This window comes from Gavialis gangeticus, unplaced genomic scaffold (assembly GCF_001723915.1).
Source record: "Gavialis gangeticus isolate Ggan-Ray unplaced genomic scaffold, GavGan_comp1, whole genome shotgun sequence".
NCBI lineage: Eukaryota > Metazoa > Chordata > Crocodylia > Gavialidae > Gavialis > Gavialis gangeticus.
The window spans coordinates 223,345-250,318 of record NW_017729023.1 but is presented as its reverse complement, the minus strand read 5'-3'; the positions used below and the strand labels follow the sequence as shown (position 1 = coordinate 250,318).

Below are 26,974 nucleotides of genomic sequence, written 5' to 3'. Positions count from 1 at the left end.
TGCTGCCCTTCCCCAGGGCCTCCACAGCACAGTGGGCAGGACCCTGCATGGCAGAGCAGGGCTGGGCAGACAAGCTCCTTGCTGCTGTGAGATCCACACTGCCCTGGTGAAGCATCCCCAGCATGCCCTGCAGCAGCAATCAGCAGGGGTAGTGCCCTTCGCTGCTCCAGGGAGGGAAGGGGATACCTCACTATAGTGACACAGGCCTTGCAGCAGCAAGGAGCTTCCCTGCTCTGCCCCACCATGCTGGGTCCATCCCACTGGGCTGTGGAAGCCTGAGGAGGTGGGTTGTTGCATGAACTGAACTAATGTAGTCGATGTTAACATAAAGTGTAATAATTGTGAAATATAACCATGTTAGTCTTGTCCTGTAAGCAACTTGAAAACTCCATTTTGTATCCTTGTGCTTGACATAAGTGAATGAACTCTGTGTAGCCTTTATGTATGAGTCTGTTTAAAAGGGTGAATGGTGAGAGAATGGCATAGAGATGGGAGAAGAAGATTTAACCGTTTATGTAAGCAACAAGGAGCCAAATATAAGTTACCAGTCAGTAAGCTAATTAATGAATGGCTGAAGAAACCCTGTTAGGCCTAGGGTACAAAGAAGATAACAAGGAGAAGGAATGCACCCATCCTGCCAGATGGGCAGCAAGAACACTCCAAGGCTAAGATAAGCTAAAGACAAAAGAAGAACAACCACAAAAACACAAGCTGGGTATGGAAAAACCCCAAAGCACTAAAACAAAGAATGCCAATCCCTATAAAAGAAAACTTTAAAAATGCCAAGTTGGGTGAGTCTCTTTCTCTAGTGCTGTTTCATCGGAGCACAGATGTACTGTTCACCCCGCTCCAGCTATTATCTTCAAATCTGCTATCTTTAAATTATCATCATCTACTCAATAAGCCCAGGTTGGCCACCCTGGGCTGATATTGAGCAACTATTGCTGGTAACTATATCTGGTGTATGTGTGGATGAAATGGTTGTTTTGTGTATGTGTATGCCTGTGTGTAATAATGTGTATGATGACTTGTGTGCGTTTGTATGAATGGTGTGCCCAAACCTCTATGTCTAACTCATGTGATCAATAAACACAGCACCTTGCCTTATCTCCCTTTATAAAGTCTCCCTCATGATTTGAGCAAATGGCAATTAAATAACAGGGTCAGCAGGGTGATTAGCCCCGAGCCTGCATCAGGCAGCCTATACCTGCCCCCACCCCATACACAGATCTGGGTTTTCTGTTTCCCATGGAAAAACAGAAAAATGTGGATTTCCCTCTTTACCCTTTCCCCTCCAGGAGTGCAGGCAGCAGTGGGGAGCTCCCCTGTCCCCCTAGATGAGCTGCCTGCAGCCCCATCCTGCTGCCTGCTGAGGCCTGGTGGCCATACATTCCAGTCCTGGGCTCCAAGTCCCACACACTGCCCAGCGAGGCAGAAGCCCCAGCCCTGCCTAACTCCCTCCCTATGGGGGCCTCAATCCCCCGCCCCACTCCTTACTTACAGGAGCTACTCTCCAGGCTGCCTGGTGTCTATATGTGCACATGACACCCCTTGCCTGACTGCCCTCCTCCCACTTCCCCCCAGTTTCTTGCAAGCTGGAACTCTTGCCAGCCTGCAGAGAGCTCTTTAAAAAAGTGCAAAGACCATGCATTTCTCTTAAAATGAAAAATCCATGCTTTTCTTGGGTAAAGATGGAAATCCACATTTTTCCGTTTTTCCATGGGAAACAGAAAACCCAGATCCCTACAGATCATGCATTTTCTTTACTGTTCTCTGCTTATTTCTTGTTACAAGGTCATTTGCATGGGAGAGTTTTCTACTATATGTAAGCCTAATTAGGTCTCTTGCCATTCCCCCCGCCCCACTTGGTAGAACCTGTCTGCATGAGATCCCACTGGGATACACAGCCTGTGAACTGCAGGGGCCTCAGTGCTTCCCTCCATGGTGACAAAGTCCCCTGGGGCTGCCCAGGCAGGGCGCTAGCTGCATGGGTGCAGCTCCAGCTCTGAGGCAGCACCCACCAGATCCAGTGGTCACTGGAAGCCTAGGTGTGCACAGGTAAATTTGGGCTTGGAGGGTTGCCAGCATCCTGTGTACCATCCCCACCACTTCCCTGGGAAGGTGGCAGGAGGGTGGGCAGATATGCTGGCAGATGGAGAAGGCGGTGGGGATGGTGCATGGGGCACCAGAAGCCTGCCAAGCCCAAACTTCCCTAAGCACACCCAGGCTTCCAGCACCCCATGCGCTATCCCCACTGCCTTCTCCAGATAGGGCCCTTGTCACATGAGAAATATTGCTGTAATTTGTTACATAGCAAACAAAAATACATGGGATGCATTTTAGTTTGCTACATAAAAAGTCATTTAAATCTAAATACGCTAATGAATGGGTACACTGTTACAAAATTTAATCATACCATGCCACCAAACATCTACACTGTTATGCAATTAATTCATTAAAAAGGGCAATTAAGCTACTAAAAGGGGCACTTTCCTCCTGTGTACAAGAGCCCTTAGTCACGTGTACAAGGACCCGCTTATTCTATAACTAAAAACAACTCACAAGGTCAGACTTTTGACAAAATATATATTTATATTCCTAAGCCTGTGTTTACATGTGGACAGCTTTATGTAGCCTTTTTGAGGGGAAGAAGTTTTGATTCCATTAAAGTATTTGGTCAAAGGATAACTAAAAATTTGGTATTTAAAGAAATACTTTTGCAGTAAAAATTTAATCAAAAGGGTTTTGCGAGTTTCATTTAGTTTTTATTAAGCCTTTAGGACCTATTTGGACCTACGAACAGTGTGGTCACTGCCTTTTTTTCATATGGAGCCAAGAGCACATGGCAGCTTGTCTTAAAACTGGCTATGCAAAAATGTATTGGTATAATAGCATATTCACACATTGCCTTTTTTCAAACATAACTTTACAGTCAAAACAAGGATGATCGTAAGAGGTCAAATCAATAGCATATTTAAGTGTCTAAAGAAACAAACTGAAGAGCATGAATTAAACATTGTGAACCAACCTGATCAGAGCCTTTTCGCCAAAGTAATCCCCCTTCTGCAATGTTTTAATCAACTGGGGCTGGGCATGACCATCAGTACTTTGGGTAACTCTAACCTGGGAGAGGTAGGAACAAAAATTCCACAGTAAGTCATGTTTTCATGTGGGTAAAGAAGACTCAAAGCTGCCCAGCTTCCCTTACCCTGCTCTATATTCTTCATAGATTTCTGAATCTTTACAATGCTTCAGCAAAAGCACTGTAAAGCTTCAAATAAGCATAATATCAAAAAAGCTTAGATTTTAATGGTGGGGGCAGGGCTGTGGGGAAAAAAGTATATTATTACCTAAATAATATTAATGCTCTAATTTTAATTTCCATGAGGTGTTTTATACTTCTATTTACAAGCTTCTAGAAATGAACATTTAGCTTTTAGGGCTGCTGTAGCTGTGACGCTCCAGGAAATACGACAGAAGCAAGGTTTTTTGGTAATACCCCCAGATAAAAACAATCTTTTAGAGACATAAAAGCTACCTTTACAATATTTTTCTCCCACATTGGTCTTTTAAGGTCTCATGCCAATCTAATAGTTAATGGATAATGGGTACTGATTTATTATTTGGGGTAAAAACTAAAAGGAAACTGACACTGATTGAGTAATTTAATAGGCTGGTAGCTTATAGATCGAGGTACCAAGTAGGCCACTGCTTCTTAGTTATTTCACAAATTGAGTTTTTTCCAGAGTTGTATTTATGTTCTAATTTTCTGGGAGACCAAAAAGTCGTAGTGGGCTTATTTAAACTAAAGTAACATGGCACCACTCTGAGTACGAAGAGGCATACATTTCTAAGCAGTGGACATTTCTGATAAATCTGAGAATTTTCCATGGCTAGAAATCTTTCTCGGAAGGGAAGCAGTACAGTCCACACTCCCCCATTTCCTGGAGGGGGTGGGGGGCGGCAGGGAGTGGCTCTGCCATGCCTCTCCCAGATAGGAAACCTGCCCAGAAAGTCTCTGGATTTGGAAAAGGGTGCAAAGCACCAAACTGGAAAGTTCCCAGTCTATGGAACAAACAGGGAGCAGCAAAGTAGTGCTCTGCACCTTCTTCGGACTACTGTGTCCCTGGTCTCTGGGGGAAGCAGTAGCTCAACTCCCCTGTGATCAGGAGGAGTCGAGCTGCAGGGAGTCCCCCCAGTCTGGGGAAGGCACAGGGGAAGCTGCTGCTCAAGTTCTCCTGATCAGTTGATCTAGCTGGGGATGGTCCTGCTTTGAGTAGGGGGATTGGAATAGATGACCTCCTGAGATCCCTGCCAACCCTAATTTTCTATGATCACGGAAGAGTCAAGCCAGGAACAGATCCAGGGTTTTGTAAAGGAGGGTAATGAGCAGCAGTCAGCACTGCAAGAGTAGATGCACCCCATTCTCCCAGCCCCCTCCTCCCTGCCACTTTTCCCCACTCCCTAACCAAGGCAGCAGCCTGTGCTTCAGGAACCTCTGGGGACTTTTTAAATCCCAAAAGAAGATGAAAATCCCCCCTACTCAGAGGCTGCCCCTTCCCCTCCTCTTCCCCCTACCCCACTCCTGCCTGCTTTCTCTATTGTTTGGGAATGGGGATGCTCCAGAGCCAGCCGGGCTAAGCAGAGACTGGGCTCAACTAGGGAAGGGATAGCGGCAACAATGTGGCTGGAGAATAATTTCTCCAACACCGAACAGTCACAGCATGGGAAGGGGAATCCCCTGGTCATCCCTGCTGCTCTTGTTCCCATTCTCAGATGAGCCTAGCCCCCACGACTTTGAGTAGGAAGGGGAAAGGAGAGAGTGGTTTCAACTGCTTATGGAGCTTTAAAATTCCCTGTAGGTTCCTACTGTGTGGTCCAATCCAAAAGAGCGGTGCACCACGTGACTGCACACCCTCTGGTTCTGCCCTGGAGTCAAGCACATTCATTCCGCAGAAACTCTCTCTCAGGAGAGATCTTCCAGCTGTCAATTTTTCTCCCAGTAATGGCATATTTCCTCCAGGAGAAACTGAATGAACACCTGCATACTCCTAGTTTCTACCAGGAGAGCTGCAACTTTCCTGGTAGAAACATAATACCTGTACATGGCATCTGACAATTTAAAAGGCCTTAAAACTGGTACAAGTTACATTACCCAGTGTACAGGGGCTGTATTTTAAATAACAGTCAGGTTTCTCACCCATGAGCAATTATAATAAGCAACGGACTCCAAAGGACTTAACAGCATCCTAGATAAAATATACTGATTTCACCCAACAGGATCTGTTTGGAAAATACATTTGTATTCTGCAATTTAAGATTAAATTTCTTTATATATTACCTTTCCTTTGGCTAATATAAAGAAGGTACTTCCTTCCTCTCCCTCACGAATAACATAATCTCCTTTGTCATAGTATTCCTGTTAAAGCAGAAAAAAGGTAATAAAAGGATAAAGGAATATAAAAATCTGCATTATGATTGATTTCATTCACCCAAAATGACATCATCTGCCACTTGAAAAGACAGCACATAATACTTCTTCACATGCAATTATTTTTAAACTTCCTTTCTGTGTCATTTATATCTAAGTAAATCCTCTCATCTCTCACACTGAATCAGTGACTCTCAAACTTTTTGGACTCATGGCACCCCTTGACAGACTTCAAACACATCTTGGAAAATGTCTGTTCTTAGTTTTCACTTGGTTTTGACTACAGAAAAATAAGAGCAATTTTTCTGTTGCAAAGAACCCAGAAAGATGATGATTTTAACACTACAGATTCCTATTTGAAATCTTGGAGTTTATCATGTGAATCATGTTTGTACACCTGAGAGTACTAACACTGTGTTGCACCCCTGAAAGGATCCCAAGGCACTCTGGTTGAGAATCACTGCTCTGAATGAACCACATGATACAATGAAGCATTCCAGATTTAAAGGATCCCAGCAAATGTATATTACATAGTAGGATAACACTTTACATCCTTAGACATTACTGTGACTATCCCTTCCTGATAGGTGAAGCTGAGAAAAAAAGATCAAGGAAAAGTCATTGAAAGTACCTAACATAGGACTTACAGACAGAATCAGGAACTTGGTAAAGGTGAGATGATTCTCATCACATATGCTCCCAAAATGTCAACTTCTGCTTCCATTCTACCCATGATCCCAGCCCTCATCACTCACTTGTTTAATTTTCAAAAAATCTTACTTATGATTTCTATCATGTTTTCTTGCTTGTACAGAAAGAGATATCTGAGATATCTTTCAAAGGTCACCACATCACCTTTCTTCAAAACCCTTCTATGGGTGCAGACAGAAGTGCAGCTCCCTGCTGTAAATGAGAATGCTTTGCAGAAATCATTCTGGGTTTCAACAACCCCCCAGACTAAACAGAAGTTGACTGTTGGTTCAAGGGGGGGGAGGGGACTCTAGCTGTTTGCTACCAGCCTGTGGTTGGTTTTCCCTAGCAACAGCCACTCCTCTCTCCCAGCCTGACCCTGTTACAGAGTGGGAGTGGGGAAAGGGAGGGGAGAGAGCTCATTCTAGGGGTTCCCCAGTTAGCAGTGGAGGGTAGGATGGGTGAATGTGAATTGCAGCCCCTCACCTTGGGGGAGCTCCAATACACCCACCCCACTCTTCAATGAGGGCTGAAAAAAACCCAGAATGAACTCCCTCCATTCTTTTTATCCCCTCCCGTTCTGAAAGCAGCTCAAGGCTGGGTGGCAGTGCAGACAGAAGTTACAGAAGATTAGGGCTGTGCAAAGCTTCGGTCCCTGATTTGATTTGGTGGAGATTCAGCCCAATTTGGTGGCTGAATCTACGAATCAAATCAGGAGACCCTTTAATCTCTCCAACTTGAATCGGAACCCTCTGATTTGATTTGGAGAGATTCAGACAGACACAGCTTTAAAGGTTTTTTCTACATACCTCGAGGTACCAGGTGGCTTGTGAATGCTGCGATGTTGGGGCAGATGAAATGTCCCACAGGAGCGTGGGGGGGGCCCCCAGCGAGCTCCTTGGCAGACACAGAAGCAGACCGGAAGTAATTCTGGTACACTTCTGGGTTCGCTGCCAAGCACAAGGTCCCCCATGCTCCTGTGGAATGCTCCATCCGCCTCACCATTGTAGTGTTCATGAGCCATGCCCAGTAACTCAAGGTATGTAGAAAAAACATTTAAAGCTGTGTGTATGGCCGAGTCACTGATTCTCCAAATCAGCATCAAATCTTCAATTTCAGATTTGGCCAAGTTGAATCTGGGACAGTGATCTGAATCAGCAAATCAAATCACTGTCCCCGATTCAGGCTGAATCCAAAACAAATATGGCCCATTTCACACACGCCTACAGAAGATTCTCTGTTTTGAAATGTCTTCATTTGACCCCTCATGCAGCAAGAGTTCAGATTTTTGCCTTATCAGCCATTTTTAAGCAGTCTGCAACCTTGCACTTGGGTTTGGTCATGGCTACAAACTCCTTTCTGTGGCCAGATCAGGAGAAAATTGTCACTTCTGTCTGTGTCCTTTGTTCTGTGTTGGTATAGAACCTTGCACAATGTTATGCTGGTTTATGAATGCAGATGCTAGCTGCTACCACAATGCAAATAATAAATAATATAGTTACTTTTACTTTGTGCCCAAGCACACATTGGTCAAAACTGTGGATCTGAACCTTTAACTACAGTGGTGCTGATAGATGCCTCCCTAAATACATAGTTTTGGCTCGTTTGATATGTTAAAGCCTTAGGCCACATACAGATGTATAAGCACATGTGGTTTGCAGCACCACAAGCCTCTTTGTGGCACTGCAAGCCACAGTTGGCAAATGTTAAAATATGCCCTGAGCTGCAAATTTGCAGTACAGGGCCAAAAGTTACTGCCAGGATTTCCTTGTAGCAAAAAACCCCCCAAAAAACAGAAGAAAAGGCAGCATAGCACATGCCCAACAAGCGTGCACCAGCACATATGGAAGCCAGGCCATTCAGCCAGGCCTCCATGCTGCCAGACCTGTGCCCCTGCTGCTCCAGGCCACCAGGTAAGACTGCTGGACTCTGGCTGAAAAGCTGGGAGGAGCTGGGCAAGAGTAGTTTGCCTGTTGTGGGACAATTTGTCCCACAATGAAGGACATGTGCAGGGGCATGAGCTGCAGCAAATTGTGCCACTGAAAGTGCACACTCCTTACGTGTGGGTGTGGCCTTAAAGTCCACCTTTCCATACAGGAAGTAGTTCAAGACAAACAGAAGCATTATACACCAACTTTGCACACGTGTAAGTGACTAAGGCATCAGAGAATCAAGCAGTTGGACTGTAAATTTGAGCTGCATGCTAATCCAGAGGGATTTTAACTTCTTTTATCTGTATATTTCACTTCTGTTAGATGCTGGAGATACCACAAACTAACATTTATTTTTGATGCCACTAAATTTTATTATTTACTGTCAGCATAGAATTCCTCTCTGATGGTTCTACACATTATATTAGAACCAGATTTTCTTCTTTAAAAGAAAAATATTGTCCTCCTTGGTAAATAAAAAATTTGAAATTAAGATGAATTATGAATTTGTACCATCTGTGATAGGGTTATGTTGCATAGAAAACAATCCCAAGAGAACAGGAGAAGCAAACCTATCCAAAATGACTCTAAAATTGAAATCTCTGGAGGTGCAAAGCTATAACTGTGTCATCATTGCATATCCTTGATAAACTATAAAGGAAGATTTCCATAAACTGCATATTGAAATCTGGAGCCATAATTTACATGCAAGTAAACAAAACAAAGCAACAACACCAACAAAAAAACAAATCTTAGTATATATGTATTTCTCAATGGATTATTACTTCACACTATATTTTATAACTGATGGAAAATGACTTACTAATAACCAACAGTACAAGGAGGCTTTATATGAAGTATATTCTATAACCTGATAGTTTACAGATATATTTAGCTTGATATAAATTTTAAGCCTCTCATAATTTACATGCAGACTTTCAGTTCAGGTAAACAATTTCAACTCCATTTTATTATATGAGAATTACAAATGCGACTAATGGTGATTACATTCTGGGCTCCGACGTCTTAGAAAATGTTCTTACTAAAGATCTCAGGCACTGTTATAACAATAAAGGTTGTCAGAACTGAAGTACAGATTGCATTTCAGTTAGAATAAAGTTATGTCACATGACATTCCTGGATTCTGAATATGAATTCAAGTGTGATACTACTTGGAAAAGTGTCTTCCAGAATTGCAGCAATTTGGCTCCACAATTTATTGTGCCAGTTAACTGTAGCCAAATAAAGTTAACTTCAGAGGGCTTAAAACTGGAAAGACTCTGGTGCTGATTATTTTTAAAATATGTTTGCCAGATACACTTTAGCTTAATTTTAAAATCTCTTACCACTTCCAAGCAATCGATTATCTTTGTTAGCTTATCTTCAGGTAGGTTTTTCAGTAGGGATACACTTCAAAAATCAAGAAAAATGCACACTTAGTTCAATTCATGATCTTTCACGCTTTCTCCAAGATCTTATCCCCACGCTGTGTTTGTAGCATTCATTTTACAAAATAGGGGCCAAGATCAGTACCCATTTCCTCCCAGTACAAACCAGGAAGAAATGGTTGCCATCCATGGACATTGATTTACAGTCATTTCATACTGGTATAAACAATTATCCAAATACAAAGTATACAACATGTAACTGGATAGTTCAAGTACTAACCACACTTACTCTTTGTGGGATCACATCCTGTTTAATACAAAGGAAGATAAAAAAGATAGGGATGAAGTTGCTAGTTTTAAAAATCTTCCAAACATGCACTGAAAGAATAAAAACCTCTAGCCAAATCATGGGCCTAATTTGAAAATTAAACACGTGAATCACAATCCATTAGTTCAGTGTCAAAAACAACTCATCCTACTGCCATTCTAGTGCAAATCAAATGTATTAAAAACACTGAAAATTACAACAAAGGAAGACTGACTGTTTTGCTGCGATTGTTATTAAGAGAGAATCCAAATGCAGTAATAGCTTAATGATATTACTGATCATAAGACGGAAAAAAAAACCCACAGAAAAGATGTTTCTCTGAGAGGAGGACTACAGCCCAAAAAGATCTAGAGAAGAATACCAAGAAGTCTGAACCTAGAATATACCTTATACAGAGGCAAACTTGGTATCTTATTTTGGAACTATATATAAGTGATATTTTTTTGGCCAAAGAGAAAATAATAAAAAGAAAAATACTGGCTAATTACGGGCACAGCAATTTAAACACAAGTTTCCCTCGCTTTATGCTGTAATTCGTTCCTGGAAAATGGCGCATAACTAGAATTCGCATAAAGGGAGCCCACTTTTTCAATGTAACAAATAGGGATACATTCCAAGACCTCGACTGTACTGACCCCCAGACTCATTTCTAACACTTTTACAAGACAATTTTATTACTCACCAAAGGCAGAGAGTGATAGGAGATAAGCTAGCAGGATTTTTAAAGCCATAATGGGGATGGTAACTACATAAAACACGTGTTGCAGACAACAAGTGAGGAGCACAGATCCACACAGGAGACTATATTTTGGTACGTGTCACTCCAACAATGCACCGCACAAAGCAGCTGACTGCAGGCTATCACCACACTGATCGCATAAGAGTGCATTTACCTTGCATATAATTAATTTTTTATATGAAAAAGAGCATTGCATAGGAGCGAATTCATACATACAGAACCCGCATAAAGTGAGGGAAACCTGTATTCTCTTATTTGTTTAAAATAATGTTATTTTGGATTATAAAAGGTTAATTTCTAAAATGAAGAGTAATAGATTTTTAAAACGAGAAGGGATCATTGTAAGCCTCTAAATGGATCTCTCGCATCACACAGGTTAAACCATTTCACCTACCATTGTCTGTGTAGTGGAGGGAATTACTCTCCTCTGACCAATTAGTGAAAATATTCAATCCCAATAAATTGTATTTAAAATATCTCATATATTTAGAAAAGACATGCCATTTTGATTTAAAGTATCCAAGATGTGATGAATTTACCACTTCCCTTAAGAATCCACTCCAACAGTAAATTACTCTAGTATTTAAAACGTTTTGCCTTGTTTCTCATTTAATGTTTTTTTACAGCCTGAACTTCCAGCCATTCCATCTTCAGTTTGCTAACTTAGAGCACAGCCCATATAAAACATATTTTGTCTTTTTTAACATATCAGAAAATTGTTTATGTGGGTGCACCTACACAAGATGCATAGTAGACTAATTCTACTGTGCATTAGGGTCTCATGGCAAAAGCTATGCTAATGCACAAGTGCACAACAGAATTAGTGTAATGCACATTAAGTATCATAAAAAGACCATGTGCCTTTGCTACTGCGCAGTAGCACCAGCTCCTGCACATTTATGTAGTACCTCATATTAGAAGTACTAAACTTAATGTGCAGTAGCAAAGGAGCATTAATGTAGACACACCTTGTGAATCGAAAAACATACAACACTGTGAAATACATGTACTACTGAATTGTTGTACTTGCTGCACTATTACCTCCAAACAGATTGCAACAAGAATAATCTGTGTACCTCATTTTGTTACCTTGGATGTAAACTGCATTACCTTCTGAGAAAATTTCTGTACTGTTCTTGTCTTGTTTGTGCTGTCCTTCTCATGATGTTCTGAAACACCTCTCTGTCCAATGCCCATGTTTTAACATTTGTGATAGCTTTCAGAAGACCAGAACAAAGAAACAAAAAAAAATTTCCTTTAATGATGTATTGGAAGATACTACAATATTATGATATGGTACTATACATATTGTGCAATATGGGCCAGATATTCAAACACTCCACAGCTGAAACCAGGTTTTCATGACAGCATAGCTTCCACATCTAGACATCTAAATAATGCCCAGATATTAATAAGTGCTGAGAAACATGCAGTTCCCATATTACCTGAGCTGCTTTGAAAGACAGCTATTTAAATGGGAGTTGAATTTTAATCTTGATTACAGGTGCTTGAAAATTTTGGGTTATATTGTCAATAAAAGAGCTTGAGACACAAGTCATCATTGTTTAGTTTGGAGGTTTAAGTGCACAATAATTTTGCTAGAAATCACCTCTAAATTAGACTAAATATAAAACATGATGATTCATACTGTAAAATACATAGTAGACAAAGATCCGCAGGATTAGGATTTTTCTGAGTTATCCCATGACAGGACTATATAATGACAAGTACTGGATTTAACCTCCTAGAAATGCTTTAAGACACTACAGAGAAATTAAACTAATAATACCAGATCTAAAGGTCATATCCTGATTCTGAAACCAAAGGAGCAAATCCTGAAGCGTTATGCAAAATCTGAAAGTGCTACATAACCTAACAAGGTGGATAAATGTAATTTAAACACCGTTTCCTTCTTAAATATAACATATAATCAACAATTTTACACAGGTTATGGGACATACAAATGAGACAGGGTGTTAAATATGCTGAAAGACAATATCAGAAAAAAAACCCCATAAAATAAATGATTTTGTACCAGGAACAAAGGGATGTTTTTATTTAGAAAGAGTAATGCATCACGTATAAAGTCCAAGGGCATACATCACTTAAAGGTTCCATTTATTTCCTAAACTCCTTGAACTCTGATTCAAACTACTAACCTTTGTAGTTAGTTCAGTGGTATGGGTAGATTCTCAGCTGATGTATATCACTGTCTGTGGTTCCAAACAAGTTTTTTTTGTTTGTTTTACCTCTGTCCCAAACAACTATTTTTGCTCGATCTTGATAGGTGTATTTCCACTCTCGTCAGCTGGGAATCTTACCCTAGTTTCTTTAATTATTCCTCAAGCAATCTTTACAGTTTTAAAGAAATTGTAACCTATGAACCACAATGGGAAAGGAAAAATACACTGTGCAAAGGAATGAGATATTACTGTTTCAAGTTTGCAGTTTTTCTTGAACAGTCATAGCACAAATGCTATTGAGAGTTTGGGCTGGAAATACTCCCATCTTCCTCTTTTGTTCAAAGCTGGCTAGAAAGAGAGTTTTACTAGGCCAGGCACCCATAATCTCTGTTCACAGATGAAATTACTAGCTACATCTTAAGTAAAGAGCGTGAAAACACCAGCAGACAATATATTTGAGTTATAGTTGTAGTGTTTTAACTATTCAAAACTCTGTTCTGGTTCTCAATAAGTTTCCTCAAAACCAATCAATATTAACAAAGTGCTAAAATAACATGACATCGCAATATGCAAAAACATTTCTTTTGCAATGATAATAGTATGAAGTCCATGAAAAGGGGAAGAATACAGAACAAAATTAAATGCAGCAGTGCACCAGTAAGGACAATAACCACCTTATCAATGCAGTTTTGTTTAGCATGCAGCAACAAAGAGAGAAAGAAAGTAAATGTAATCATTTCCATTTGCATAGTCAGTATATTTAACAAAATGCTTAAGTACTTTATATTGAAGGTAGGGAAAAGGACCAAAGAGAAGAGAAAAAAGAAAAAAAAACTTAAAAAAAAAATATACCAGAAGACTAAATTCTGTTCCTATTTACTTTGATGTACAGTGAGATTTACACAAGAGGAAAGGCAAGTAGAATTCACAGAATTATTGAAAACTGACCAATGTGTACTGACCGAAGTGGAATGGTATAGTGGGAGCATATTGAAGCTTAGGGAATCAAGCCCATCAGTACTAGCTGATGTTTTTCCTCCCACAAAATTGTTGGGGTAGTAAAAGAATGATAGGATGAAATCTACACAGTGTCATGCAGGTTGTCAAGACTAGATAATCTTTAGAGCTGTGCGAAGCTTCGGTCGCCGATTCAATTTAGCAGAGGTTCGGCCCAATTCGGCAGCCGAATCTCCAAATCCAAATCAAATCAGAAGACCTTTTAATTTATCCAAATTGAATTGGAACCCTCCGAATCAATTCGGAGAGATTTGATGACTCGGACATAGACACAGCTTTATATGTTCTTTCTACATACCTAAAGGTACCAGACAGCTTGTGAATGCTGAGATGGTGTGGCAGATGGAGCGTCCTTCTGGTCCACTTCTGGGTCCATCACTGAGCACACGGGGGCCCCTCCCCCACGCTCCATTTGCCCCACCGTCTCAGCATTCACGAGCCACAACTGGTACCTCGAGGTATGTAGAAAAAACAGTTAAAGCTGTGTCTATGGCTGAATCTCTGATTCTCTGAATCAGAATCAAATCTTCAGATTTGGATTTGGCCAAATTGAATTGGGACAGGAATCCAAATCAATTAATTGAATCACTGTCCTCCAAATCAGGCTGAGCCCAAATCAAATACAGCCCTCTTCGCACAGACCTAATAATCTTTATGTTTGCATTACAGTGGGCACATCTACATGTGTATTAATGCACTTCTGCTAATGTGCATTAAATCCAGTACTTTCAATACAAAGGCATTTTTACACGTTCTGGGAGGGGGAGGGGGGCAGGGGGCACCTCTGAGAGCCGCTCCAATTAAAATGCCCGGGGTATCTCATGTATCAGTGTCCCTGCATTCCAAAATGGTAGTGAGGGTACTTTATCTGAAGCTCATCATATGAGCCTTAGTTAAAGCACCCCCACCACCATTTTCAAGCTCCTGGATCATGTACAGGCACCCTGAGGTACTACATAAATGCATATTAGGTTGCACGAATGCACAGTAGTACAAGCACATGCTTTTTTAGTGATGCTTAATGCTCAATAGCCTACTCTACTGCACGTTATCATGTTTTTTTACACACCACTTTAATAAGCAGTAGAATAGGCTCCTGGGCATTAAAGTGTATGTGTAGATGCACTCAGTACCATCCAAGGATTCCCACAGAGGTCAGGCCCTCTTGCTCTAAGCATAACACACATACGTACAAACAGGTTGTAGTCCCTGCCTTAAAACATTTGCAGCCTAAATAGACAAGACAGAAAAGGGTGTCATGGGAAAGGGATGCAGGGACAGGTACAGTGACTTGTCCAAGTATACACAGTGGAAAGGAAAGAAACACAACTCCTAACTTCCAGCTCAGCACCCTACCACTGTACCAAACTGCGCCCCATTGTAACAATCCTTTCCAGACTTTATATCCAATATAATCCCATAAATTTCAGAATATCTCTAGTTAACTGTTCTTTATTTACTCTTAGCATAACATCAAAGTGTTTTATCCAGTCTGTATTTAATGCCCAGAAAACACTTGGATTTTGGATTAAAGGCTGTTCTCAGTCACACCAACGTCATCTACAGGCAAATTCAGATGCAAAACCCATAAAAACCAGCTCTGTTCAATGGAGTTACTCCAGATTTACACCAGTCTGGGAAACAAGTGCAGAGTCAGACCTGTTATCTGCAAATAAGATTAAGGAAATAACTGAAGATGTAACTGACAACTACATTTCTTTTACAGACCCTGAAGGTAAACAGACCGGTACGAGACCAACAGGTGTTGACAATATTGCAGTATGTTGTACTAAAGAAACAATTATTATCATGTATAACTGCTAGTCCCTAATCAACCTGCTCTGATGTGATGTTCAGCATAAGTCAGTCAACTCTGCATTACATAATTTTAATGACCATTCTAAGCTTCCTGAAAGACAATGATTACTAACACATACAAAGCAGGTTGCTGCCTGTGAAACCTAATGCCTCTCCAAACCAATTAATTTCTAAGAGGCCAACCTGCCTTACCTTCTGCCAGTCTTCAAACTAGTGTGGCTAACCACCTCTGCACCTCCAAATGCCCAGTAGTGAAATTTGGTGGCATACCTAGGCAGTTATACAAGCAGGTGGAAAAATTCCCCTCAAATTAATGCAACCAGTAACACAATCAGTGGGTAAGAAGGTCATAAGCTCTGTGTACTGCCTGGAGTGGATCAAGTGCAGAATAGAAGGGCTGAAAATGGAGACAGCAGAGGCCCCCTGCATCTCCTCCCCCAGTCCTGGTGGTCCTTTCCCCTTGCATGCTCCCTCCCCCCAGTCCTGGTGCTGCTACCCGCCAGCCATGTCTTCCCCCACCGGGCCAGTCCAACCATTAGGCAAACTAGGGGGGCGCCTAGGTTACCACAATTTGAGGGGCACCAAAATTATATGCAGAACAAAATAACAGAAACATCATTCTAAATAATAGCCCTGGCCAGCTACAGCTCCACCTTGGTCTAAGACCTTTGGTTTGGTAAAAAGAGAAAGACCTCTGAAAAGATCTCAGAGGTAAAAATTCATTCTAGACTTCTTATTTTCCTCTATATTGGAAATGGTGGGGGCGCCGAGGTACACAGTTCACCTAGGGCACCAATTACCCTTGTACCAGCCCTGTTCCCCCCCAGTCCTGGCACTCCTTCCCGCCATGTCTCCCCTCAGTCCCAGTGCCACTCAGCTCCTGGCTCCCCCTAGGCACACGTGGGGAGAGTAAGCTGACTGGGTCAAGTGCTGCATGGGCAGTGGCAGGGCTGACAGGACAGGGAACTCTCTGTCCCATCAGCCCTGCTGCTGCCCATGTAATACATGCCCCAGTCAGTTCCTGCTCCCTGCCTGTGTCTGGGGGGAATTGGGAGCTGAGCAGCACAAAAACCAGGGACACAGAGCTCTCTCATCCTGGCACAGCTCAGCTTCCCACTCCATGGGAGAGCCAGGAGTTAAGCAGCACCGGAGTTGTGAACAGCTCCCCCCCTAACCTCCTGCTGCCTAAGCTGATTGCTGTGTAGGTAGCAACCTACACAGTGCGCTACTGCATAGTAGCTAATGCAGTTAATCTAGTACTTGTATTTGTTAGTACTAGCAAACAGTGCATTAGCCTAATTTACTGTGCAGTAAATCCCACACGCTTGTAGATGCTGATGTTTTACTGTGAATTAGATTAATTAAATGTGCAGTAAAGCATCTTGTGTAGATGCACCCAGTGTGTATTTGGCTGGCAACAACAAACTAGAAATACGCAATAATCTTTCTAAGGTCATGTTCAGGAAGGGAGTATGTTTGTGAACTGGCATTATTAGGTCCCCAGGCAGAAAGAACTATGTTAGCTCATTGGAAATGTAGTCAGGGCATTGATCATATATTAAACATCATATCATAGATTAAAAAACAAGTTCAAAGTGAACCTGGACATAATGCAGACATTATAACAATACTTGTACTTTTCACTTTTGGTAACATTGTATCAGTGAACTATGTATACCTTTCACAGAGGCTGTCCTTGTGCAGTTGTATAAAATGGCTAGCTCACCAAATGCTGTCCACACAGGGATTGAGGAGAGCAGCTTGTTCTGCTGAAAAACTTCCAGCCTGCCCTCTGTCAAATGTCACCAGGATAGTAAGCATTAAAGTCATGTTACACATAGAAAATAAACAACAAACCAACAGACTCCTGATGTCCTGACCAACTGAAATATCAACATTGGACCAATAATGTAAAAATAAGGATTTGAAATAGGAATATGAACTATTGCAGAGGGAGGGAGAGGGAGAAGGAGAAGTATTTTGTACTCTCTATCCCATTATACAAGCCATTAATGAAATACCTAATAGTACAGGACCTGGAATATACCCTTGTGGAATCTCTCATCATACATCCTTTCACCTTTAGAACTGCCACCCATCCATTCATGTACCCACCCCAATCACTCCTGTATCAGCTTACCGAGTCCTCCATCACTCTAGCATGGACTATGGATTTTAAAGATGGTTATGTTTAAAGATTAAATGCCCAAGTTCTGCCCAGCATGTGACAAGAGAAGAGCATTCCTTCTGTGTGTGGATCTAAAGTGTTCAATGTAGTCCAATATAAGGGTAATCAATGCACAGGGTGACTTATTTTGCTTGAGGGACAATATAAAAGTGGACAAAGTAGAAGCCTATATGTCAGGATACCAAAATTACACTATTTCAGAGCTCTGATGTGCAGGATGATAAAGATGTCTAAACTAAAAAGCTTGTCTTTTCAAAACGGTAGTTTAAAATGTTAAATCTGAGATTTATAAGCTCAGAATTTACCTGCCAAGATTGTGCTCAGAGAAATTTTATAAAATTCTTTTATAATACTAATTACAATAATAATTGTTATTATTAGAATGTTGGCAAACCTTTCACCACACAGCAATTTTCTATATTTTAGATTTTACTTGCTGTTTGAATTAAAATATAGAAAAAAAGATATGACAGCACCTGCAATATTAAAATAATATAACATGCCTTCTGTACCCCTTCACACAAATGAAGGAAGCCCATAACACACTAACTCAAATCTGTCCAGTTTTGCAATGATATAATGGTAAAATTTACAGAAGCACTCACCACTGACAACTGAAGTCAAGGTTAAATCTCCCATTGATCTAAATGGGACCAGTTAGTAAGATCAATGGAAGCAGTTAAGCTAATCCCAATCTGTAAGCAATATTTGCTGTATCCTCCACATACAAAAGCAAAATGAAAGTGATAACATCATAATCCTTGCATCATCTGCTAATATAAACACATGTAAAAGGTACCAACCTGCCAACACAAAAATATGGTTGCCCGGCTCTCCTTGTTTGATGATAAAGCTCCCCTGCTGGTATGTTCTCCCATACATACATTCTACCATGTCTCGGATCTGCTGAGGGTCTAGTCTCTTGAGAAACAGATTTTTATTCAGGGCATCTGCAATGAGTTTTTTCTCACTGGTGTAAAGCAAAATCTTGGGTTAGTAAAACTTAGACTCAACACCACTGGAGTTAATTGCACTTTTGCCTCAACACATAGTCCCCTGGTTATACAAGTTATTTACTGATTCAGCAATAATATGTAGTACCCTCCATGTCTCAGGTGTATTTTCCCAATAGTCTAACATGTATTTTCTCTTACTTTCTAATCTCCTAAAAAATCCCCAAAACTTTTCAATAGATGTAAGATCTATAACTGTTGTCAGTATTCAGACTTGACCACAGAGTCAAGTCTGCATATCTGCCTCTTGCTCTGTGTGTGCTGGGGGGAGGATGGGGGAGGGAGGCAGTAGCATGCAAGGAAAAGGAATGCATAAAAAACAAAAAAAATCTTATGAATAAATGCAGTAGTTTGTTACACAGCATGCTGTCAGGTCTACAAGAAAACAGAAGTGTCACAAATCATAGAGAGCACAGTTAAATACCCACTGGAGACTGTTTCCCATGTTCCTGGAAAGTGACACCTACAGTGATTCCTGCCACATTAATAAAAATAAAAGATTCCAACAGACTCGGGACACCCTGGGAGATCACTTTGCCAAGGATGTGTTGAATCAGGCCTTCAGGAGGAAAGATGTAGAACCTTATGGGAGTAATAGGCTGAAGCCTCTAGGCTCAGCAGAGCTCTGAAATCTTCAGGAAAAAAAAAAGCCTGTGTATCTAGGGGAAATCCACTCTGCTTTCTGCCTTCTCTCTGTATGAAACCAGAGCTCCTCCTGCCCCTGCCAAGCCAGCATCCTCCTTCTTCACAGGAAAAGGACACTATAGGGCATGTCTACATGTGCATTTATGCCAGCTTAAATTTACTGCGTAGTAAATTACTATGCAACAAAAAGGAATAGGCTAGCACCTACACATGCAGGCATTAAAGCTCATTAATGCTGTGTGTGGATTAAAGTTAGTCCCAGGTCAGTCCTCACATGGTGTTACTGCACAGTAAGGTGTCTACATGTGTGTTACTGCACAGTAACTAATCAGGCATAAATTTGATACCTGTACAATGTAGGTATCAAATTTACACTCAAGTCAGCATAAATCACCATATTTACTGTGCAGTACAGGTGTGCATGTGTAGACACACACCTATACTGTGCAGTAATTTTGGTTACTGCACAGTAAATGTGCACATGTAGATGTGCCAAAAGAGTGGTATTTAACGTTGATTCCAGAGTTAATTTCCACTGCAAATTATAATAGAATGATCACTAATTTAGGACTCCAACCACTCCCTGTCACCACCCATAAAGCCATACAGTCAGGAAACTGGTTCTACATGCTTCCTGAGGAGCCCCAGAGGGAGGAAGAGACTGATATGGATACCTTTTTTCCTCCTCTGCAATACATCAGGACTTTGGGGATGAAAGACTATAGAACAGAAGACTAAACCCCAGCCCATGTGCAAACAAGCATCTTGTTACTATTCAGCTCTTTTGCTGTCTACAGCCCAAATACTTCCATCATCTTCAGAGCATCTTTGAGTACAGTGCTCCTGGATACAGAGCAATATGCTAATATTATACAAAAACTGAGATCCAGATGTCTGCCAAAAGCAGAGTATTGCTGCCCAGTGTGGTACTATAAAAATGTACTTGTAATGATCACCAAGTTCGCAGGTGGGTCACAGGGAATAAGGCATACTGGACATAATTTTAAGATGTGAAATGAAATAATTTGATATACCTTTGAAATAATTTTCAATTATAACTTGAAATTGGGGCAGGTATTATAATCAAGTAAAGCAAATTAGAGGAGAACATGATCTAATTCAGCTACCTTTAGTAGCTGAATATTGGCATACCAGGGGAGGGAAGAGGACAGAAAATCATTATTGGGTAAAACCATTCAGGAAAAAGCTCCCCTTCTCCCTTAAACATACCTACAGGTACAGTGACTGCAATGAGGTCAAAGGCTGAGTGAGTGTAGATGCCATACATACTTTCTGTCCCTCGTTGCTTAAAGACTAAAACTCAGAGCAAGAATTCAACTTGGAAATCATCAATGTGATGTAGAGAACAAACTCAATCCTTCATATTCAGCACTAGCTAGAAAGCAGCTTTGAACTCATGCCAGAAGGAAGATGCGATAAATTGAATGGGACAATAATCTGGGTTTTGTAGACCTGCTATAGTGTGCAGATATTTATCCAGACCTAAAATGGAGGGCAACCCATGTCTTGAAGCCCCTGTGATATTGTTATGTATGCATGGTCAATCTGCTTAATGAAACAATCCCTCTAGGACTTGCAGAAGCCTCAAAGGTCCATACTTGCATGGATTCATAAAACAACATAAAGCTGTCTCTCTGACTGAATCATGTGGGAAGATGCTTAGAGGACAATATAACAGTGAATGATCACTTCCCATTACAAGATTGATTTATTTACCTTATTACTCATAGCAACCTTGAAAATGAATAACAGCAACAATAAGAGAACAGAAAACAAAATCAAGCAGGGACTGTACATACGCACATGCTGAAATAGAAACCCTTAAAATGTATATGTTCCCTAAGGTAATACAGAGATATTAGAATATAAACTTTAATTTCATTTCCTGTTTTGAAAACCTTATTTTGTGAACACACGCTTTTCCTCTGCACATAATAACTGAATCAGACAGAGGAAGATCTAATAGTACAGTGCAAATACTGATGTGCCTACAGTCATCTAATTAGCTATGGAATATGCAAGTATACTGTTTGTTGCCTTCTGAATGTGGTATGCCAGACAAAGAGTTAACACTTTCTCACAAAAACATCAAGCCATATTTTCTATTGGTATATGCCAGTGTGGCTCCACTGACTTCAGGTACACTAGATGTGAAACTGGTCCTCTGAGATAATAGGATTTCCTGTGCAGGGATTTCTATTTTGATACCTACGCTGGAATGTGACACTTCAATATAAAAGGTGTGTTACGCCTCTTGTGGGACAATAGTTTCATCTATTAAACTGCTTCTGTGAAAAACAGTGCTTTGAGAAACAATATGCTTGACTGACCCCAAGCTCCTAATCTAGTAAATACTATAAGAGAAGAGATCATTACCATTTCTGCACAGGCATGTTAAGTGCTGCTAGTGAGTTCAGTAGATGGGGTAACTATAATGCAACTTCTTGGCAAGTGTCCAGGAGAAAACAGTGGCTAGCAGAAACTCCTCTCTCCAAAACATTGGTAGTCCATGATAACATTTATATAGTTATTCATGAATTAAGTGGGGTTGTCAAAGATCTTCTATTGATATTTTTCATTACAAGAATCTGCTTTCTACAGAAAGTCTTGATTTTTCTTTTTTTTTTCTTCTTTTTTTGAAGTCCCAAAGCTAAAAACCTTTGGTCAAAGTTTTTGACTAAAAAACTTTTCAGTATTTTAATTTCCCCTGAAAAAATATAAAATATTTTCCAAGCTGGAAAGGGAAGCACACTAAATAACTAGGTTTTTTAAACTGCTCTAAATGCAAGTTACAACAATTAAAGCTATCAAAACTATTTGCTATCATTCATACGTAGCACTAATAATATTCATCTAAAAGTTGCAATGCCTTTCAAAAAGAACATTCATAGACGCTCCAAACCATAAAGAACTCCGCTGCATTCAAAAGGAGTTAACATACTTACTTTGTTACAACATAGTGGCATTTGTTTTTACAGTTGATACGGACAGTGACTTATGTTCTGTAACAACTTGATCTTAATGTAAGTTCAATAACATCACAAATGTAGGACCCTCTTCCTTCTGAAACAGCTCCTTCCTTAACTGGGCAGGAACCTTCCATACACATCTTACCCATAAGTGAGACTGTAGTCCTAGAAAATTCTGACCACTAATAGCAATATATATTAAGCTATAGACTTTGCTGCTTTAATAGACGGCCACCATCTGGATTGGATCTATTTAAGAAAACAATTATGACTCAGGGAGAATGTTGTCTTTTGTTGCCAAAGTTATGGGTGCCTTAAGAGTAAAACATCCCTGATTCAGCAACAGGCATAATAATTGTTACCAATATTTACAACATTCTAATATCTATAAATTCAATCGCACCTTTCCTCTTAACTTTCCAAAATATTTAGTATAGCATGGTTAACCCTTACTGTACTTGCCAAAAGATTATTTTTTTTCTGAAAAATCTAAGCCATATGTGTTTCAATACTCTTATTTATGGAAGAAAGGGAAAATATATAAACATGTTTCTTTTTATGTATACTTTTTAAAAAAAAACACACTGTGCTTAAGCTGAGTATGCAAAAGTTAAGATATGGCGGAATTATGTACCTTAAAACTTGCCTCTTTTGCTTATGTTGTTTAATAGAACATATCTATATATGGGACATGCTTTTCTTCAGTAGTAATTTTGGCCCACATGAAGGAAACCTGTGTGTGTTCCTGAATTAATTAAAACTTCAATCAACACTGTCAAATTAGTATTTTAATATCAAAACATGAATGTGACTCTAACATTCAAAAATCAGCTATATTTTTACTTTTATATTTGTCAGTGCAATTTTGAAAAGCAACTCTTCTCTTTGCAAAGAACATATGGAAAATATTCCATAATGATAACTATCCAGGCATAGTTTTATATTTACTTAGCACTAGCTAATGAAACAAACATAATGAATTTAATATTGCTTCCACATACATTTACTTGGGACAATCATTAGCTGACAAATGGAAGGCAATTCAGTGTTTACTGGCTTTATGAGACACTGGAAGAGAAAAAACAAATTACAATGAAAATTAAAGTGTGTCCAAAAGAGTGAAAAAAAGAGAAAAGCATTGATGAGAGAAATAAAAAGGACAAAAATAAAAGGGGGAGGGAAATGGAAAAAAAACTCAGTAATAGAAAAAAGGCCTGATCCTGACCCTGTTTAAGTCAGTGTCAAAATAACAGTTGACTTCACTGAAGCCAAGATCAACATGAACAAAATAAGGCTGTAATCCAAAACTCACTGAAATCAATGGAAGTTCTCTCCATTAGCATCAATGAGATTTGGGTCTGATCTTAAAAGAGGCAAAATTATTATTGGAAGGAAAAAAAATACGTTATTCAGCTGTGTGATAACAAATGCCTTCAGGAAATATAAAACGGGAATGATATACTATAAAAATGACAATGTTTTATACTGGCTTGTGCCTTCATGTGGATTAGAAACATGTAAATGAATCAATTAACCAATACTGAAAAAATGCTTTGCCTACATCAAAGACACGCTTTGTATTACTCAAATGAGCAACTTGCTGCATTAGTAAAGGATTTTTTTTAAAATAAGCATTACTAAAATAAAACAACATGGTTACTGTTACGAATTCCATAAACACAAGTTAGTTTCATTAGATATTTCTCCTTACCTATTGAGAGTCCAGCTGTTCCTTCAGGTGAATGCTTTGAGGATTCTGTCAAGTGCTGTAAGCCTAAAATAGGCTGGTAGCCATGATGTAGGTCATGGATGTGCATATACATCAGAAGTGACCTTTCCTTCTTGTGAATAGAAAACCTGCTGTTTACATGACCATGATGACAGATTCAATTTGTGCATGCATTTCACCTAATCAAGGACACTGAGATTTTAGGTCATGCTTTGACAGTTCAATTTATTTATTGAGAATCAGAAAAGGAGGAGGCAGAAAGAATGGGATTGACTTTATTTGAATAGACTTGTGCAGGTTGTCTGTTTTGTTATGAAGAACGTTATAACGGTGTATATTCTCTCTCTCTCTCTCTCTCTCACACACACACACACACACACACACATGTTTTTTTTAAATCAGAGAATTTGGGGTTTGTTTGGTTTTTTTTAATCAGAGAACACACAGTTTTTAAACAGGGAAAACCAGGAGTCATTGATGCCTTCCAAGACATATGACTATAAAAATCCTTTTGACCTTTTGTCAATAACATATAAACATAGTTGAAGACCAGTTTCTCAACCTAAAAGATCAGGCTTCTTTGAGACATTCTTACTCTCTTTGCCTAACAACTTCTGTCAATTTATAATGGAAATTTTTCACTTTGTTTCCACATTCTGGAGTTAACAGAGGTGGCATAAAGCACAAGGACTAATTTCAATTTTCCATTTTTCCCCTTTATGTTATTAAAATAAAGCAGTGCTATTTTCCAGTACTTATATCTCCACCCCGTTTCCAGGATGAGCAATGGCCATGAAGAAAACATTCCCTTCAAAACTGGAACTAACGTTACAAGGTTAAAGGACAAGGCTCTTCTTTAGTCTGTTAGTTGTTGGGTAAGCATTAACTTAGATTTTACACTCACTTCATGTCAGGGCAGACTCATTTAAAGCAAAGTGATTTATATCACCAATTTTAATCATGACGTAGATCAGTATGACAGACACTTTGATTTAAATCTGCAATCTAACTTTTGTTACCATATCAACATTTGAGTTATTTTCCTAAAGAAAGTTTGACAACCATTAAACTATATTGATTTATAACTAAATGTATCCTTGAACCTCTTTGTACTAACCAGGATAATTCATTGTCCATTTACTTAAAGCAGTTATGCAGCTTAATATGCATTATTTGGATTCTTAAATTTTAAAATTGGTGTTAGAAGACATCTATTGATGCATGTCTTATTTATTAGGTGATAATCAGTATTTCTAACCACAACTGAATATCAAGCTGTTTTTTCCAATGGAAATTATAATTTGAATAAAAATACACAATTTTTTTTAATGTTTTCATCAGTTAAATAGAACTTCCTGAGTTCCAAAGAAGAAAAGCCCCCTTATCAAAATATGTTTTGCATTCCCAAACAACTGATTTATTAAACATAGGAAGTGTCCATGAAACTAATGAGCTGAACTGATGATTTTTGCTCACCCTGTCCTTCAAGTTATTAGAATTAGTAGATCCCATCCTTTCATGTCTCAATTTCTATTTATAAATTATCTGAAGAAAACAAGATTTTTCTGCTTTTTTTATTCCAATTGGTGTCTTACTTAACCTTTATGAAACTAGTTGCTGAATAAAGGTGTATCAACTGAAGTTTTTAAAAAATAAAATCCTCACTCCCTAGTGCAAAAGAGATTGCTTCTTGTCAAAAGCTGGTTTACCACTTCAGCAAAATTTGATCCCAGGTGCTTAGCCCGTATGTCCAGCCATTTGAGTGGTCTACTAATCTTTATAACTTTGGGAACAAACAGGTACTGCTAAAGTTTATTCAATATAATTTTATTAGTTTACTGTACTTTTAAGCCTTGATAAAGTTTTCATAATTTTAAATAACGCTGTCCTTTAAAATATTTAAATTTAAAAAACTGCACTTTGTTAATCAGCTGTTTTGAACCACCCTACTTCATTTGCAGTGCTCTGAAATTAGCAGCATGACATAGTTTTAACAGCAGTTACAAAGTCAATTTCTCATAAATGATCCTAAAAAATTACTCTGAAAGGTTCCAGCCGGGCAAGAATGCAATTTAGGCTATGGAGTATGCTTTAGCTGGCAAAGAAAGCAGAAATGTCTCAGTCAACTGAAGGAATACAACTGAGCTCCACTGTAGGCTAGGGGTGTCACTCTGCCACCTGGTAAGAGATTCCCATTGTAGCAAAATCCACAATTTTTCATTTCTTTTTTTTTTTTAATTTATTTTTAAATTCATTCCCTCCCCTTCCCCAACCATTTCCAACTTTTTCTCTCCCTCTCTATTCCCTATAGATAAGTATAAGCGAGCTCAGACTTAGGATAATCTTTAACATTTTTATTTTGGTAGCAAAATTTTTGGTTTTAGATATCCACTGTTTTAAATTGTATAATTATTACATTTGTATTGATTGTTACTGTTGTATATTTTATTAATATCATTTTTGTATTGATTTTTATTGTTTCATATGGATATTGTATGGTTTAGGCCTGTGTTTGTAAGTGAACCAAAGTCATGTCAAGTTTCCATTTTATATGTCAAGCCTCCATCTTGTGTCCTCTGCCTGGGCATCCCATGCTGCACCTGTATGAGTCGTGTACCTCTCCCATGCAAATTGGTTCCCGTATGAATGAGAATGATTGGGAATGACTGAAATACAATGGCACCTCTACTGAATGGCCTGTAATGACTGGGCCATCACCTCACATTGATTCATCCAGGAACCACAGACCTCACCCAGGAACAGAGACAAGAACCCAGCATTTGAAAAGCAAAAGACCCTGCAGAACCAGCAACTCTACCATTGTACCCCACCATTACAGACACCCAAAACTGCACATCCCTGCATGAAGCACACATGCTCAGTA

At 39.5% G+C, this 26,974-nt stretch overlaps 1 protein-coding gene across 1 annotated transcript in view; it reads right to left on the bottom strand.

Annotated features, from left to right (window-relative positions):
* Positions 1 to 26,974, bottom strand: part of PRKG2 (protein kinase, cGMP-dependent, type II) — a 93,770-nt gene that overhangs the window by 51,788 nt on the left and 15,008 nt on the right. Inside the window, exons 3-8 of the mRNA XM_019516731.1 lie at positions 18,517 to 18,683; positions 17,204 to 17,317; positions 11,618 to 11,723; positions 9,399 to 9,462; positions 5,342 to 5,419; positions 3,029 to 3,123 (exon numbers count right to left, since the gene is read on the bottom strand). Coding sequence (XP_019372276.1) covers positions 3,029 to 3,123; positions 5,342 to 5,419; positions 9,399 to 9,462; positions 11,618 to 11,723; positions 17,204 to 17,317; positions 18,517 to 18,683 — 624 coding nt within the window. The remainder of the gene's footprint in view (positions 1 to 3,028; positions 3,124 to 5,341; positions 5,420 to 9,398; positions 9,463 to 11,617; positions 11,724 to 17,203; positions 17,318 to 18,516; positions 18,684 to 26,974) is intronic.